This window comes from Melopsittacus undulatus, chromosome 3 (genome assembly GCF_012275295.1).
Source record: "Melopsittacus undulatus isolate bMelUnd1 chromosome 3, bMelUnd1.mat.Z, whole genome shotgun sequence".
In the NCBI taxonomy this organism is placed as follows: Eukaryota; Metazoa; Chordata; class Aves; order Psittaciformes; family Psittaculidae; genus Melopsittacus; species Melopsittacus undulatus.
The window spans coordinates 27,754,581-27,768,167 of record NC_047529.1 but is presented as its reverse complement, the minus strand read 5'-3'; the positions used below and the strand labels follow the sequence as shown (position 1 = coordinate 27,768,167).

Here is a 13,587-nt window from a genome sequence, read left to right as displayed (position 1 = left end):
TACCTTATGTCCTTGTGAATGAATATATATATGATATACATTTCGTATCCTTGTAAACATATTGTTAAAGGGACTTTAAATGTGAAAATCACTATTTGGTAGAAATTCAGAAGTATCAAAAGCAAGGAAAATCATTATTTTTCTCTAGTATTTTAAATCTTTGTCTGACATAGGTAGGTATGTTAAATTCAGACTCAAACCATAAAAACCCATGAAAAGAAGATGACAGTTAAAGAGCTCTTTAAGGAAGAAAGGAAAAATAGACTGGAAAAGCATTTGAAATTAAAAAAAAATAATAAATACACAGAGCTCTAAAGGAAATGAAACAAAAAATATATTGCTCTGTATGTTCAAATGACTAAATACAGGTAATCTGACAGACAACTTCAAGTGGACTTCCTGCAGGGATTTCAAGACAGACTGTCCCTCTCTGCCCCATCCACAGCAGCCAAATGACCTCAGTTCTCCCTTCCTCTCCTTTAATGTGTGCAACTTTTTCACCTACTAAAACTTCAAAAAGTCTTCCTCCTCACTGACCTTAGTATCACAGTAAAATCCTAACTTTCCTTTAATTCTGAGACAAGCTGTTTGGCCTCTATCTGCAATGTGACTGGCTGTGCATCGTTAGTATAAATTAACCTCCATATGCTAGTACTGTAACAGAATAAACAGGTATACCTGTTTATTCTGTTGTGCCTTACCACAATAAAGCAAGAACTCCCAATTATCTCTATCAAGTTTGGCTGTAATGCAAAAACTCCCTTCCAGGCCTTAAATGCACAAGTTTTGTCACATCATATGATTCAGAAAATACAGCTCTTCTCTTCCATGGAGAATATGCAGAAGGCTTGAAACATGCAGAAAATTATTCACACTGTGGAAGAATGAGCTGTTTGACCCTTCCCTCCCTGTGAAACGTGTTTGGGACTCCCTTACAAAGTTGGGATATTTCTTAATATGATCTCTTTCATACAACCCAGTGATCAAGGAGTGATGGCAAGGTTACAGACAAGACTGAAGACAGACACAAGAAAAAGAATTAGCTTTAGGTTAGGGATGTGAAACACCTGATGGCTGAGGACAAAGAGGAAAAGCTAACACTGAACTTAGTACATAGATTAGTATAAAAATAAAGAAGCATAAAACATACTGAGAAATACTGTTCAGCTTCCAGTTGGTCTTGAAGCTCTTTCATTTGTCCATCTGCATCCTGACGTTCCCTAGAAAGGAACAGCATACTTTAAAATAAAAGATATGAAGATATTCCAAACCAGTAAATAGAGAAGACAGCATTAACATTCTTAAGATTTTCAGGGCTTCCTCTGGGTACCAGCTCTCTTCATTTGCACAGCTGAGAACACTGCACTAAGCTAGTTTAATACTGTTAACACAGTAATTACTACAGTGTCACATAGCTTAACCAGTCAGAGACACTGACAAAGCAAACAGACACCGACTGAATCTTATTTCTGTGCAAAACGTCACTGATCTGACACTGATTTGGTCTCTCGTTTGCTAGAGCTTAATCTGTGAAAACATGTCTGTATTCTTTGACACGCATCACTTCTGGAATCCACCTCTTATTAAAACAAGTCAGTCCTGTAACAAAGAACAGTAATGTAGAAGAAAATATTTCTGCAGTTTTTCACATTACAGCAACCATCACATATTGTGCTGCATCTTGCTGAAAGAAAAGATAAGGCACAAAGAGATGTTTAGCGAAAGTCATAAAGGAGTTAAGGATAAGATGCATCTGATATATGTGCTAAATTTGGCTTTTCATTCACAGGGATTTTATATATATATAAATATATAGTATACATATATAATCATAGCATCACACAATCACAGAATGGTTTGGGCTGGAAGGGACCTTGAGATCATCAATTTCCAACCCCTCTGTCACGGACAGGGACACCATCCACTAGATCAGGTTGCTCAATAAATTTAAAAAAAATTTATTATCAGGTGCAAATATTTCTTGTAAGACCTTGAAGAAACAAGTCCTATTTGAAGGTCCAACAGATGTGTTTAAACATCTCTAGTACTAGATATTTCAAACGTTATGCTTCACAGCTGTGTATTAGGATTCATTTCCAACTCTAATAAGCTTTCCTGAACTAAATGCCAGAAACATTCCTCTTCACTAAAATCCTACATCATTTAAAAAACCAGTACCTAGACTTTCTGTTAAAGAAGTGTTTCTATGAAATCCTCACACTCTTGTGTTTAAGCTTGGGTTTTTTAAGATTTTCAGGATAAACATCCCTTCCAACAAATCTGTGCTTTGCTGAGTCACTGGGGCAAATCTCAAGTAGAGTCACTGTAATTTCGGTTAAACAACAATTAAGTTTGGACTGCAGAAGAGCATATTTTGTGCAGCATATTTTTAGAATGAATACTGCTCTCAGCTTTTGCCCCAAAACAATCACAAAATCAGTAACATTACTAAAAAATGTAGAGCAACTGCGTACTTGCGGAGTTCATTATTTTGCTTTTCCAGACTTAATTTGATTTCCTGAAGATGGTTATTCTCCTGTTTTAACTGCTTCTCTGACATTTTCAAGGTGTTGACTTGCTGTGTTTGCATCTTGAGGTCATTTTGAGTGAGACAGCGCTTTTGTGTTTCTTGTTCTATTTTTAATGTCAGGTTTTTTACCTGAAAAATAAACAGAAACCTGTGAATTTTACAGACCTACACAGGAAAGCAACATTTAAACAGTTTTTTTTATTGACTTCCTCTACATTTTTGTACATGCTCACATCTTTTGATAAGTCAAAGCTGTTTCCTGAATAAAGGCATTAACATACAATAAATAAGATAGCTTTTCCATGTCAATCTCACAGCATCTTACACTCAAGAAGAAAACCTTTTTAAGATTAATAACAATGAAATATTTCAGAAACATAAACCCACACTCTGTAGACTTTTTAAAGCTCCCAATACAGAGAAGGAAAAAGTTTCTGCCATTTTCATTCACACAAACTCCTAAATACAGCTATAACAGGGAAAACATTAGGATATTGAAATACTGGCTCAAGACTCCTTTTGCCAGTGTTCCTTACATCTTCGTTTAGTATATCCTTTTGCCTAAGGAGCTCATTGATTTTCTGTTGCGATTGTTTGAGATCACAGTCCAACATGGAACACTGCTTTTCAGCTTCTAACAACCGATTTTCTACTTTTTGCTTTAAAACTCTCTCTTCCAAAAGTTTCTTCTCCATTTCTGTGAAGCAAGAGATTTAATGTGTCAGTCAATCTGAACCAGCAGATTTTGGAGAGCAGGGGGAGAAGGATCATACTAACAATAATCAACACTTTTATCCTTTTAATACTGGGGAGAAATACTGCTGAAAAATGATTAAAATTTTCACAGTAAACCCACGTCCACAGGATGCTTTTGCAAGCACTCCTGTCCAATAGCCACTTCCTGCCTTTGACTTCCAAGATAACTTCCAGTTTAACAGCAGCATATCCGAGATGGATAAAAGGTGGATTTTTAAAATAATTCATCTAAATCTACAGCAGCGTTGCTCTGGCTACGATAGTTTGAAAGCTGTTCAGGAAGCTGATCTTGCAAGTGATTCAGCCATTATCACTGAATCATTTTTGCTTCTTTTGAACATCTGCATGCTCATAGTTTTTGTGAATTCTCTGCTGTTGGAAGGACAGGACCTGTAGTTACCTTTTTAAGTAACAGCAAGAAACATAATCCATTTAATTCAAAAGTAAGACGCATCTTCTGGACTTTTTTGGTAATTATCCCTTTCTCCGAGGGATTTCAGTTGTCATGAGATGACCCACAATATATGCATGGTCACTAACCCTATCTGGCCTACATATTTAAATCATTACATTGCTGACATATATTTTCTTTAGGAAGACACAAAAAAGTGTGAGTCTGCTGATTAAGAACACTAATAAAACTTGAAACAAAAATGTTTCAAGCAGTTTTAGTGATATAAATTTAATAAAAATTAATTCAGAATGCACCAGCACAGAAAATTAATTAGTGGAGTGTGAAACAGAGAATGTTTTACTCCGAGACTAAACCGGTGTGTCTTTAACCTAGCAAAGGGGCTAACAAAAGGGCTACAATTGATTTTTACCACACTAACTGTATTTAAAAGTGATGGGGAATCAAGAGAAAAAGCCTACACTTAGACTTTCACTAACATCAAAAGATTATATTATCTACTTTGTACCATTTACACCCAAGTCCAGCTGCGATGTAAAAACATACCTTTCATGGCTTCAGATTTTGCTTCCTCTATAGATTCATAAATCTTATTTTTGTCTGCTAATCGTGCTTTTGTGGCTTTATGCTCAGCTTCTTCTTGTTCGAGGTTCTGCTGCATAACTTTGAATTTATATGTCATATCTATTTCCATGTTGCTCTTTTCCTGTTAAAGAAAAAATTATATTAAAATAAAACATTAAATACATGCATCAGATTAAAGACAAAAATCTGGACCACACTTACATGCTGCTTGGATGTATGCCAAGAGTAGAAAAGAGCTCAGTCTCTAAGTAGCTGAGAACTTTCTACAAATGTTTTTCTATGAATGGCAAAGTGCTCAAAAAATGCACAAAATCCCCAGTTGTACCCAGTTGCAATTACAGAATTATTGCTTTAACAACCAGTGTTCTGTGATAAGGGTAGCTCAGAGACTGAGTTTATGGCAGACGTTTTTCAATACTTTTGTTTCAATGATAAATTTGTCAAAAAAAAAAGTAGCAAAAGCTTTTTTAATTTTGGCAATATTGAGAATTTAAAAAAACGTCCAACAGGTGAAATGTTGCACTGTTAAGCTAGACACTGAAGTATATGATTTTATAAATCAGAAGTACAATGTATTACAATTATAAGGAAAATGGTGTCTGTTTTCCACAATGTCTCAAAGTGCAAAAACAATTAAAAAAATTCAAAGGTAAGGAATAAAAAGTGAAAACAAGGCTTAATTTTGCACAGATTTTATTTCCATGTCTCAAGTAATAAAAGTGCGAACTGCAAAATTCCATAAGAATGTAACACCAATGTTCGCTTAGAAGTGCTCTTACCTTTTCCAAATCTGTAAGCTTTTCCTGCAACTGTCTCTTCTCCATTTCCAGTTTGGCTAATGCACTCTTTCCATTTTTTACTTCTTCTTCGAGGCTAGATATTCGACCTAACAATGACCAAAACATTAATGAGTCTGGGCAGGGTGTGAAAAAATAATGCATTTATCTACTTCAAGATACAGTTTAGATTAGAGATATAATTTCTCAAACATAATAGCTTCTAATTCTGACTATTAAGTCACTCCCCTTGGGGTGATTTTAAAAATGATCAATAGTGTTTTATAAATGTTATAACATATTTTCTCTTAAATGTGTGTCCACACTTACGTAACATTGTATAGAACACCACGCTGATCTAGTCACAGTCTGAAGCTCAAATAACATCACCAAACCTTATTTTTATTTCTGAAACAAGAAATAAAGCTTATCTTCCTGAGATTTGCAGGAATACCTTGTAAATCACTGATAATCTCTGATCCATGACTTCGATCTCTCCGTTCTGATTCTAGAGCTGACTGAAGATTGAGAAAGTCCTTCTCCAGTTTGAGTTTCGCATTCTCTAGCAGGCAGTTCTTATCTTGTAGTTCTCTATTATTAGTTTCCAGCTGCTGAATTTGCTTCGTGCTTTCTGTCTGGTTCTTCCTTAACCTGGCTGCAGTATCAGACTCTGACCGCAGCAAAGAATTGGCTTCATCCAACTAAAGATGATAAAAACATATTTCAAAAACAATTAAAATACAGTAACTACCATTGATACTACAGAATACTAGATTTTATAAATTAATGAAATAAAAAGGAGTATATTTTATGATTACAAAATTTGAACACCAAAACATGACATGAATGAACAGCATTTAAAACTCCATTACACATTCCAGTTCCCTTCCATGTACTTCAAGCAGCTATTATTTTTAAATATACATGTATAAAGTTGGCATGCCTGTCTTTGCAGTTGATTGATTTTCTCATTGGATATTTGAGAGTTCTGATTCCTCTTTTTCAAATCTTCAAGCTGGTCTTTCAAACTGTTAACTAGAACAAAAACAATTCAACATTGTTAATCGCTCTCATGAAAAAGCTTCCATTTGAACTATAATCATTTATTTTATCTCTTAAAAATCCACATCAATGCACAACCCTTCAAGCACAGTTCAACATACCCTCGTTTTCCAAATTGCGCTTCTTATCTGCTTCATGTTCTGCTTTTCGCTGGTATTCTGTATTTTTATGCTGAAGAAGAGCCTTCTCCCTTTCCAATTGTCTGACTGCAGACTCTACATTCTTCCTTGAAGTTATCTGGAAACATTTAAAAAATAAACACCACTAACTGCATACAGGAGAGAGGCATTCTTTACACGACAAAAAGCCCAGTTTAGTTAGTAATGGAGAATGACACAGCCTATTTGCCTGCCAAAAATACAGCCCAGGACAACTATAGCCAGAATTTTTCTACAATTTCAAGACTGTCTGATCATTTGTATTGGATGAATCTGGCAAACCTGCCTAGCAGCCAATCCAGAGGCACAGAAACATACATGTAATGTAAGGTCTTGACATGTGCCTGGATGAACAATACATTAAATTTTACACATCCACTACAGATATGATAAACTGGTAGTAGCACTAAGGTGCAAAGCTGGGCAAGAAATAGTGTCCTTTACTGACACTGAACAAAGCAAAGAATGGCCTTCCTCTTCTAGCAACATTGCTCTCACAGCTTCAATTCTTAGAATCTTATATGGGATATTTACATCACACTGTCCACCAAGTTAAAAAAACACAGTGAAAAAAGAATTCTGGAAATAGATGTGTAGCTGTAGTACAAAAATCATAATGAAAATATTTAAGCAGAGACAACAATTTCAATACTTGTGAATATCAAGAAATCAACCAGTATTACTTATTGTTTGTGTATTTATATACACAGCTACTCAGAAGCTATTTGTTGTTTCTTAAGGATAAAAGCCACACACAAATATTAAAGTTCTGACTGCAATAAGAAATAACTACAGACTTACCTCTTCATCTAGTTCTTTCACTATCTTCTCTAAACGAGTATTAGTAGACCTGAAGAAATTTGAAAAGTATTTTTAAGCCCTGATTATACAGAAACCAGAATATTTGGATCTATCTCATTAATTTTACATAAGATACTCTATTTTCAGCAATCACATGAAACTTCAAGGACTGGGGAAATCATTCAAACAATAGAAAGATTCTTATGGAGGATTAAGGCCAAAAAAAGAGGATAGAACAATAGTCACATGAGTAACAAGAATTATCCAGCAATTTACAGTGAGGTCTGTTTGCAGGATCGGGAATCCCCATACAGATTATAATGCTTTCAAGCATTCAAAAACAAAAGGTGTAATAAAAATGCTTTATAAACATACCAAACACATCAAAACAGTCTCACCTGTACTTCTGTTCTAGTTCATCTTTGGCTTGTAGTTCATTACTGAGCTGTTCTTCCAGCTTGCTTAGCTTTTTCTGAAACTGTGCAAATGTCAAAAAAGCATGGCCCACATATAAAAATGTTATCATATAAAACAAGTGCAATTCAATTAAACAACAAGAAAAAGGGAATGCGAGGAAAATTCAATCTTATATCTTTACAAGGTACTACTCCTGATGTTTTTAAAGATACAGATCCATAGCACCAAATTTTGATGCATGCTGCGTTACATCTAACCATCACAGAATTATGTGTCACAGATTGTCAGTCATAAAATTTCCACTGCAAAGAATATTGTTACTGGCCCTTTGCTGTACTCTTTCTCTGTAGACAGAGACTTTGCACTGCAGCAGAATTCTGGGGATAGTCTTTTCTAAATGAAATTAGAAAACAAAAGGGGGGCACATGACCAAATTGGACAATATTCAGCAACTATTACTAAGCATGTTCAATAACAATACTCTAATACATACAGAAGCAAACAAACACTTTTCAGGCTTAGGAATGCTTTCGTTTGCTTATTATAATATTAAAAAAATTCCAAGTCAAGTACCCAGATATTTATGAAATAAGTTATAAATTAATTTTGGATTTGTCTCATGTCTTCAGCTTTCAAGTGTATTTCTTTTCCTCCATTCCCCAAGCATGAAATGTAAAAATGTGATTTTCTAAACACTTTACAATTGTTACAATTAGAAGAGTCCCAGAACAGGGACACTGAAAGGGACATCAAAACCAGAGATTCATCGTTTGAGAAAATGAGTGAGAAAAATTGACAGAAGGTAAATGCCAAATTTTCTAAAAAAATTCATTTTCTACCACAACATAAAGCAAGTATCACAGATATCACACTATGTGCTTCTAACAGCAACTCTAAAACTATTCATTTGTTCAATAATGCCTGACACTATTCATCTACTCAGCAATGACAGGAAGAAATGGAGTCTAGTAAACATTTGCATTTAAATTTATGCTGGTCAATACATTAATTTCCTTTTTTAAAAAACTTTGAAAAAGAGTTTTAATTTTAAGAAATGTTAACAATATACTATCTACATTTGAATAATACGAAAGTTTAAGTAACATAATGACATCAGTACATGAAAATTCCATAGCATTCTCCTGTTATCTGCAAATTTAAAATCAATTATCAATCTTCAAAACCTGAATAAACATGCTCCATACACTTACTTCAACTGAGAGCATGATTTAAACATTTCTTTGTCACTGCAGGTGATGATTTACTTTTCCTAACTCTGAACAAATCAGTTATGAATCACTCAGGCAAGTGTGGAGCCAAAATCCACAATGTTCTCAAGAGTGATGCTGTTCGTGGCAAACAAAGCCTTACATGTTTGTCTTCCAAACAAATCTGAGATGCCAAAGGAATGTGAGAAAAAAATCTGTATTCATACACCTTTATACTATAGTACCTTAATACAATTAGTGAATAAACATTTAAGCTAATTCACATGCACATAAATTATGTAGGGACTTTTTTATTCCTTTCAAAATTCAAATAATATACTTACCTCCTTGCTGTCCTGTAAATAGAAAACATCATTTTTATTGAGAATCACTAAAACACAAACACTTCCCCCCCAAAAAAAAAAAAAAGTATTGGAAAATGTATTTTTTACTTCATCTTTTCTTAACAGCTTTAACAAACATCATACCATCAATACTTACAAAAAAAGGCACTAACCTCATTTTTACTTGATTGCACAGATTCATTTTCTCTGCAAGACTGAGAAGAGTCACTTAGCAACCTGTCAAAAACAAAAACAAATCCCTCCAGCTCTTGTTCAAGTTTTGAACAACTCTGGAAGCTTTGCCAATCAACTCATTTTAATCAGTTCTCTCAAGTCTTAATTTGTCCAATGCTGTTCTCAGAAAGAAGCTTATTTTATCTCAGTGTGAGTACATCTTTCTGATTTGAATCTTTTCTTATGTGAAGTATAACATATGTTTTCAAATCCATAGCATAACTTTTTAGTTAAGACAGCTATTTCTTAACTATTCAAGTCCTAGCAAGGTATTATCTCATGTAAACTTTTTAATAAAGTTACTAATAAAAAGCCATTTTAGAACTAAATTACAAGTCTATCGGGATCTTAAGCCTAAAGGACTTTAAGAAACTATATAATTATGTGCATAAAAAAAATTACTGCATTTAATCAGGTTTATAAAAATAATCAAAATAGTAGCAAATTATATCTTCTGCTTCAACTCTGTATTTTCTATCTTCACAACTGGACAAGAATATAATGCAATGAATAAACTATGTATCTAGAGTGAAACAAAGAATAGGATATAAGAAAAATCTGCAGGTCTATTTCTACAAATGTGTATTAAAGTATCACATACAAATTGTCTCTATAGTAGGTAAATCCTATAAAAGGCAGCTGGTTTCCCACGAAGGCTTTGGGGATTGGAAAGGTTTCCACATCTCCCTTGTCGTCCTCAATGTCATCAAAATTACTGCTATCTATATCACTGCTAAGCTCAGGAACAACAGGAGCAGCAGCTATGAAAAGGAGAGAAAAGATCAACTTCACTCCAAGATTCAGCCACTTGCTATATACAGGTATCTTTATAATGTCAAAAAGACTATATTATAAAGCTGTTCTGAGAGTTGAGTATGTATTACCCATGCAGTTAATCTGTAAATACTACATGAATAATATTTTCTAGAGAAATCTATTTTTACACTGGTTGCCTAATGCACATATTATCTAAGGCACAAAATGCATTTGCTAAGGTAATCACATTAAAGAATACAATATTAAATACACTCATCATTTTAAGAAACTTTAGTAAATTTATCACTTTAGAGGTTATGATCAAGCTCATAATCTGAGCTGGCATACTCACTTTTCGTTCTAAAGCTATCAAGTTCAAAATGCCTTAAAAGAAAAGCAGTAGAACTGACAAGACTGCTGCCAAACTACTGTCTTAACTACCAGAAGACTGAAAAATCTCCAAATCAAACCCAAAAAAACACCAAAAAACCCCTCCCCAAAAACAAAAAAAAATCCAAACGAATCAAAACATCAGAACCCACAAAGAAACAGAACTTAACATGCTTTTTTTTTATCTAGAATTCTGGAACATACAATTCTGTCATTCAAACCAGAAATAGAGATACATTAAATGCATGATAAAAGTGAGGATAATTCCAGCAAGAAAACATGTATTTACTAACACTTACTGGTAAGAGGTTTTATAATACAAATGACAAATATGGAAGTTTGAGCTAGATTCTTGGTAAATAGAAAATACTTAATTTATACAGCCTAAGTTGATTTTGGTTTCATTTCTACTATTGCAAATAATGAATAAATAATGAATAATGAATAAAAATAGAACTTTAAAGCTAAATTACTTACTCTCTCGGATGTTGTCCCAGTTCCACTGATCACTCTTGAAGAAAGGGTGATGCTTTATTTCTTCTACCCCATTTCTCCCAAGTCTCACATCCCTAAACACAGCAATTAAAACAAAATTCACATTAGGAAAAAAGCACTTGTTTTTTGCTATTTAAATTCAGACTTGTGCATAAGCAGCAAAGAAACTTTCAGTAAAGATTGTCTGTGTTAACCACATTAATGGCTGACAAAATTTAACCAATTAACAACAAATCAAAACCCACCAACCACTGATCTGTAGTTTCTCATATAAAATGTACTCTGTTTCTTAGCACGCACTCTCCCCACGACTGCTAAAATGTCCAGATTTGGAGTCTGCCACGTGGGGAGTAAAGCAAGAAAGAGAGCACTGAAGCAAAAGCTAAGAAAAAACGAAGAACACAAACAAAACCCCAACACCCCTGAGGGGAAAAAGAACTGCAGAAGTTTCATGTCTGCCAAACCACATGACAGACCTTAAGACGCAAGTGAAGGAAGGTCTAACTTACTAAACAGAACAGTTATTCAAAGCTGGACTCAAATAAAAATCTTAAGAATTCCATCCTCTGCCCCATAACTAACCCTGATACATCTTTTGCTGATATTTGCAGTGAAGTAAATCTTAAGTGCAACAAGAAACTTTTAGTTTGACCAGAAAAGTCTCTCTTAAAAATATCTGCAAAAACAGTACATAAAAACAATGTGTGTAAAAGTACAATAAATCATAGGGTCAATGCTTATTCCTTCTTTAAGTGCTTCAGCAGTGATCACGCATACTGAAAGAAGGCATCTGTTTCAAATAAATCGCTCGAGCACTGTATTAATATAAACAGGAAGACGGACACACGTAGTGGAAGTACACCTCACCACATTTACATTATTAAATTCTACTCATATTTGCTCTCTACCCTTCAGCTACTAAGGGTGAAAAATGCTGTTAGAGCATATCCTTCCTGAGCAACTGCGACCATGCTCAACAGAGAAAACAATCTCTCCTTGATTGCAAAAACCATTAGAGGGTAATTTTTTTCCCCAGTCCCTCATCCTATAAAGGCTAGCTGCTCTGCTGTAACGATGTTCAGGTGGCCACAGGAAAGCATAAGAATGCAACATCAATCCAGAGTTAACCATGGACCTACAGTAATGTTCTTTTAAAGGAGAGTAATTGAAGACAACTTCTGCTTTCTGGAATTAAAAAGAAGGTAAATGTTTACATGAAGAAAAAGCTTACACAGCTTAATATCAATAGATGTCTCAGCTCTACAACTGGAGTCCTCTAGAATTTATTTACAGCCAAAACAATATCGTTGCTGGTTTCTTGCTACACTTGTCAATATAACACAAAGCAAATGAAAAAAGTTCAAACATTCTAAGAAAGCTTAAATTCAGTATACACATGCTTATTTTCACCAAAATATTTGTTTTTTTTGAAGTAACACCTGCTTAAAGACTGGGCACAACAATTTGGTCCCTGCACTGGAGCTTACAAATCACTTTCAAGGTTACAAGTTTGTTACGTATTATACACTACAATTAGAAGGATTTGTCTGGCACAAACTGTGCTGTTAACAGGAGCTGTCAGAACTGCTCATGGAATAAAACACAATACCTGGAAAAAACACTCCAAAAGAAAAACTAGAGAGTAGGAGACTTTGCAGAAGAGATTTGAACAGAGATTAGGAGAAGTAATGGAAGGAATTAATTTTTACAATATACAGATACTAATACCATCCAAAATAAAACCAGTACCAGAATAATACATACACTTACCTATCAGTTAAAAAGGCACAGATAAGGTTCTTTGCATGCTTAGAGATTTCCACATCATCTGGGAAATGTAATGAGTTCTTATGATCCATAATTTTACTGTACGTTCCTACTAGTGAGTCTGCATAAAAAGGAGTATCGCCTGAAAAGTAAATGGATTGTGATTTTGAGTCATGTTCAAGTCATGTAAGTTAAAAAAGACAAAATACATAAAGGGAAGTCTATAAGCGCTTTTACCTAAAATAGTGTTTTATTAAAAAATCACAAACAGTAAAGGGAACACAAGGTACGAAGTAATGTATACTACTAAAAATATTCCTTCTCTAAAATGCCTGTGTGATAAACTATATCATTTCCCATCCTGCATGCCACTACCAAAATTTTACCCAGTGAACTACATCTTCTACCTGAAAACTATCACTGTTGTTTCTAATTTACACAACGGTTGACATCCAGATAAACCCCCATCTTTAAATGCTTCCATGGGAATAACGGACTGAAAATCATTAAAGATCTGCTAACGTATATTTGCTCGAAAGACTCCACCAAAGCTCTCCAAAGACTGGTTCAGAGGCATGTAGGTCTACTCTGACTACCCCTGGAGCTGCCTAAGGAAAGTTAGCTCTGAGCAGGAGCCTTCAAATTGTGTTACTGCACTGTTAAACCCATATTAATAAATCTTGTCATCTAACAAATTACATTAGCTTGGGTGCCCACAGTGGGCATGGTGCATTTAAAATCACAGACTTTCTTCACCCACCCAAACCCTAGATTTGCAGTATTGAACTTCAGTTAAGTCTAGTTTCTTTGGAATATCCTTAAGATAGGTAAAACTGGGACAACTGAAAAGAATCAGTAGTGATAAAGATAACTGACATTCAAGTTAACTGACAACA

At 34.4% G+C, this 13,587-nt stretch overlaps 1 protein-coding gene across 3 annotated transcripts in view; it reads right to left on the bottom strand.

The window, feature by feature from the left end:
• ROCK2 (Rho associated coiled-coil containing protein kinase 2) overlaps nucleotides 1–13,587 on the bottom strand; it is a 97,612-nt gene that overhangs the window by 15,290 nt on the left and 68,735 nt on the right. For 2 of the 3 annotated variants that reach the window (XM_034060809.1, XM_034060807.1), the window contains exons 7-21: nucleotides 12,695–12,833; nucleotides 10,907–10,998; nucleotides 9,885–10,044; nucleotides 9,223–9,286; nucleotides 9,050–9,061; nucleotides 7,479–7,558; nucleotides 7,081–7,129; nucleotides 6,223–6,358; nucleotides 6,003–6,094; nucleotides 5,514–5,760; nucleotides 5,063–5,169; nucleotides 4,245–4,404; nucleotides 3,067–3,227; nucleotides 2,475–2,659; nucleotides 1,151–1,220 (exon numbers count right to left, since the gene is read on the bottom strand). In XM_034060809.1, the coding sequence (XP_033916700.1) occupies nucleotides 1,151–1,220; nucleotides 2,475–2,659; nucleotides 3,067–3,227; nucleotides 4,245–4,404; nucleotides 5,063–5,169; nucleotides 5,514–5,760; nucleotides 6,003–6,094; nucleotides 6,223–6,358; nucleotides 7,081–7,129; nucleotides 7,479–7,558; nucleotides 9,050–9,061; nucleotides 9,223–9,286; nucleotides 9,885–10,044; nucleotides 10,907–10,998; nucleotides 12,695–12,833 (1,754 nt within the window). The remainder of the gene's footprint in view (nucleotides 1–1,150; nucleotides 1,221–2,474; nucleotides 2,660–3,066; nucleotides 3,228–4,244; nucleotides 4,405–5,062; nucleotides 5,170–5,513; nucleotides 5,761–6,002; nucleotides 6,095–6,222; nucleotides 6,359–7,080; nucleotides 7,130–7,478; nucleotides 7,559–9,049; nucleotides 9,062–9,222; nucleotides 9,287–9,884; nucleotides 10,045–10,906; nucleotides 10,999–12,694; nucleotides 12,834–13,587) is intronic. The other variant, XM_034060808.1, reaches the window with a different exon arrangement.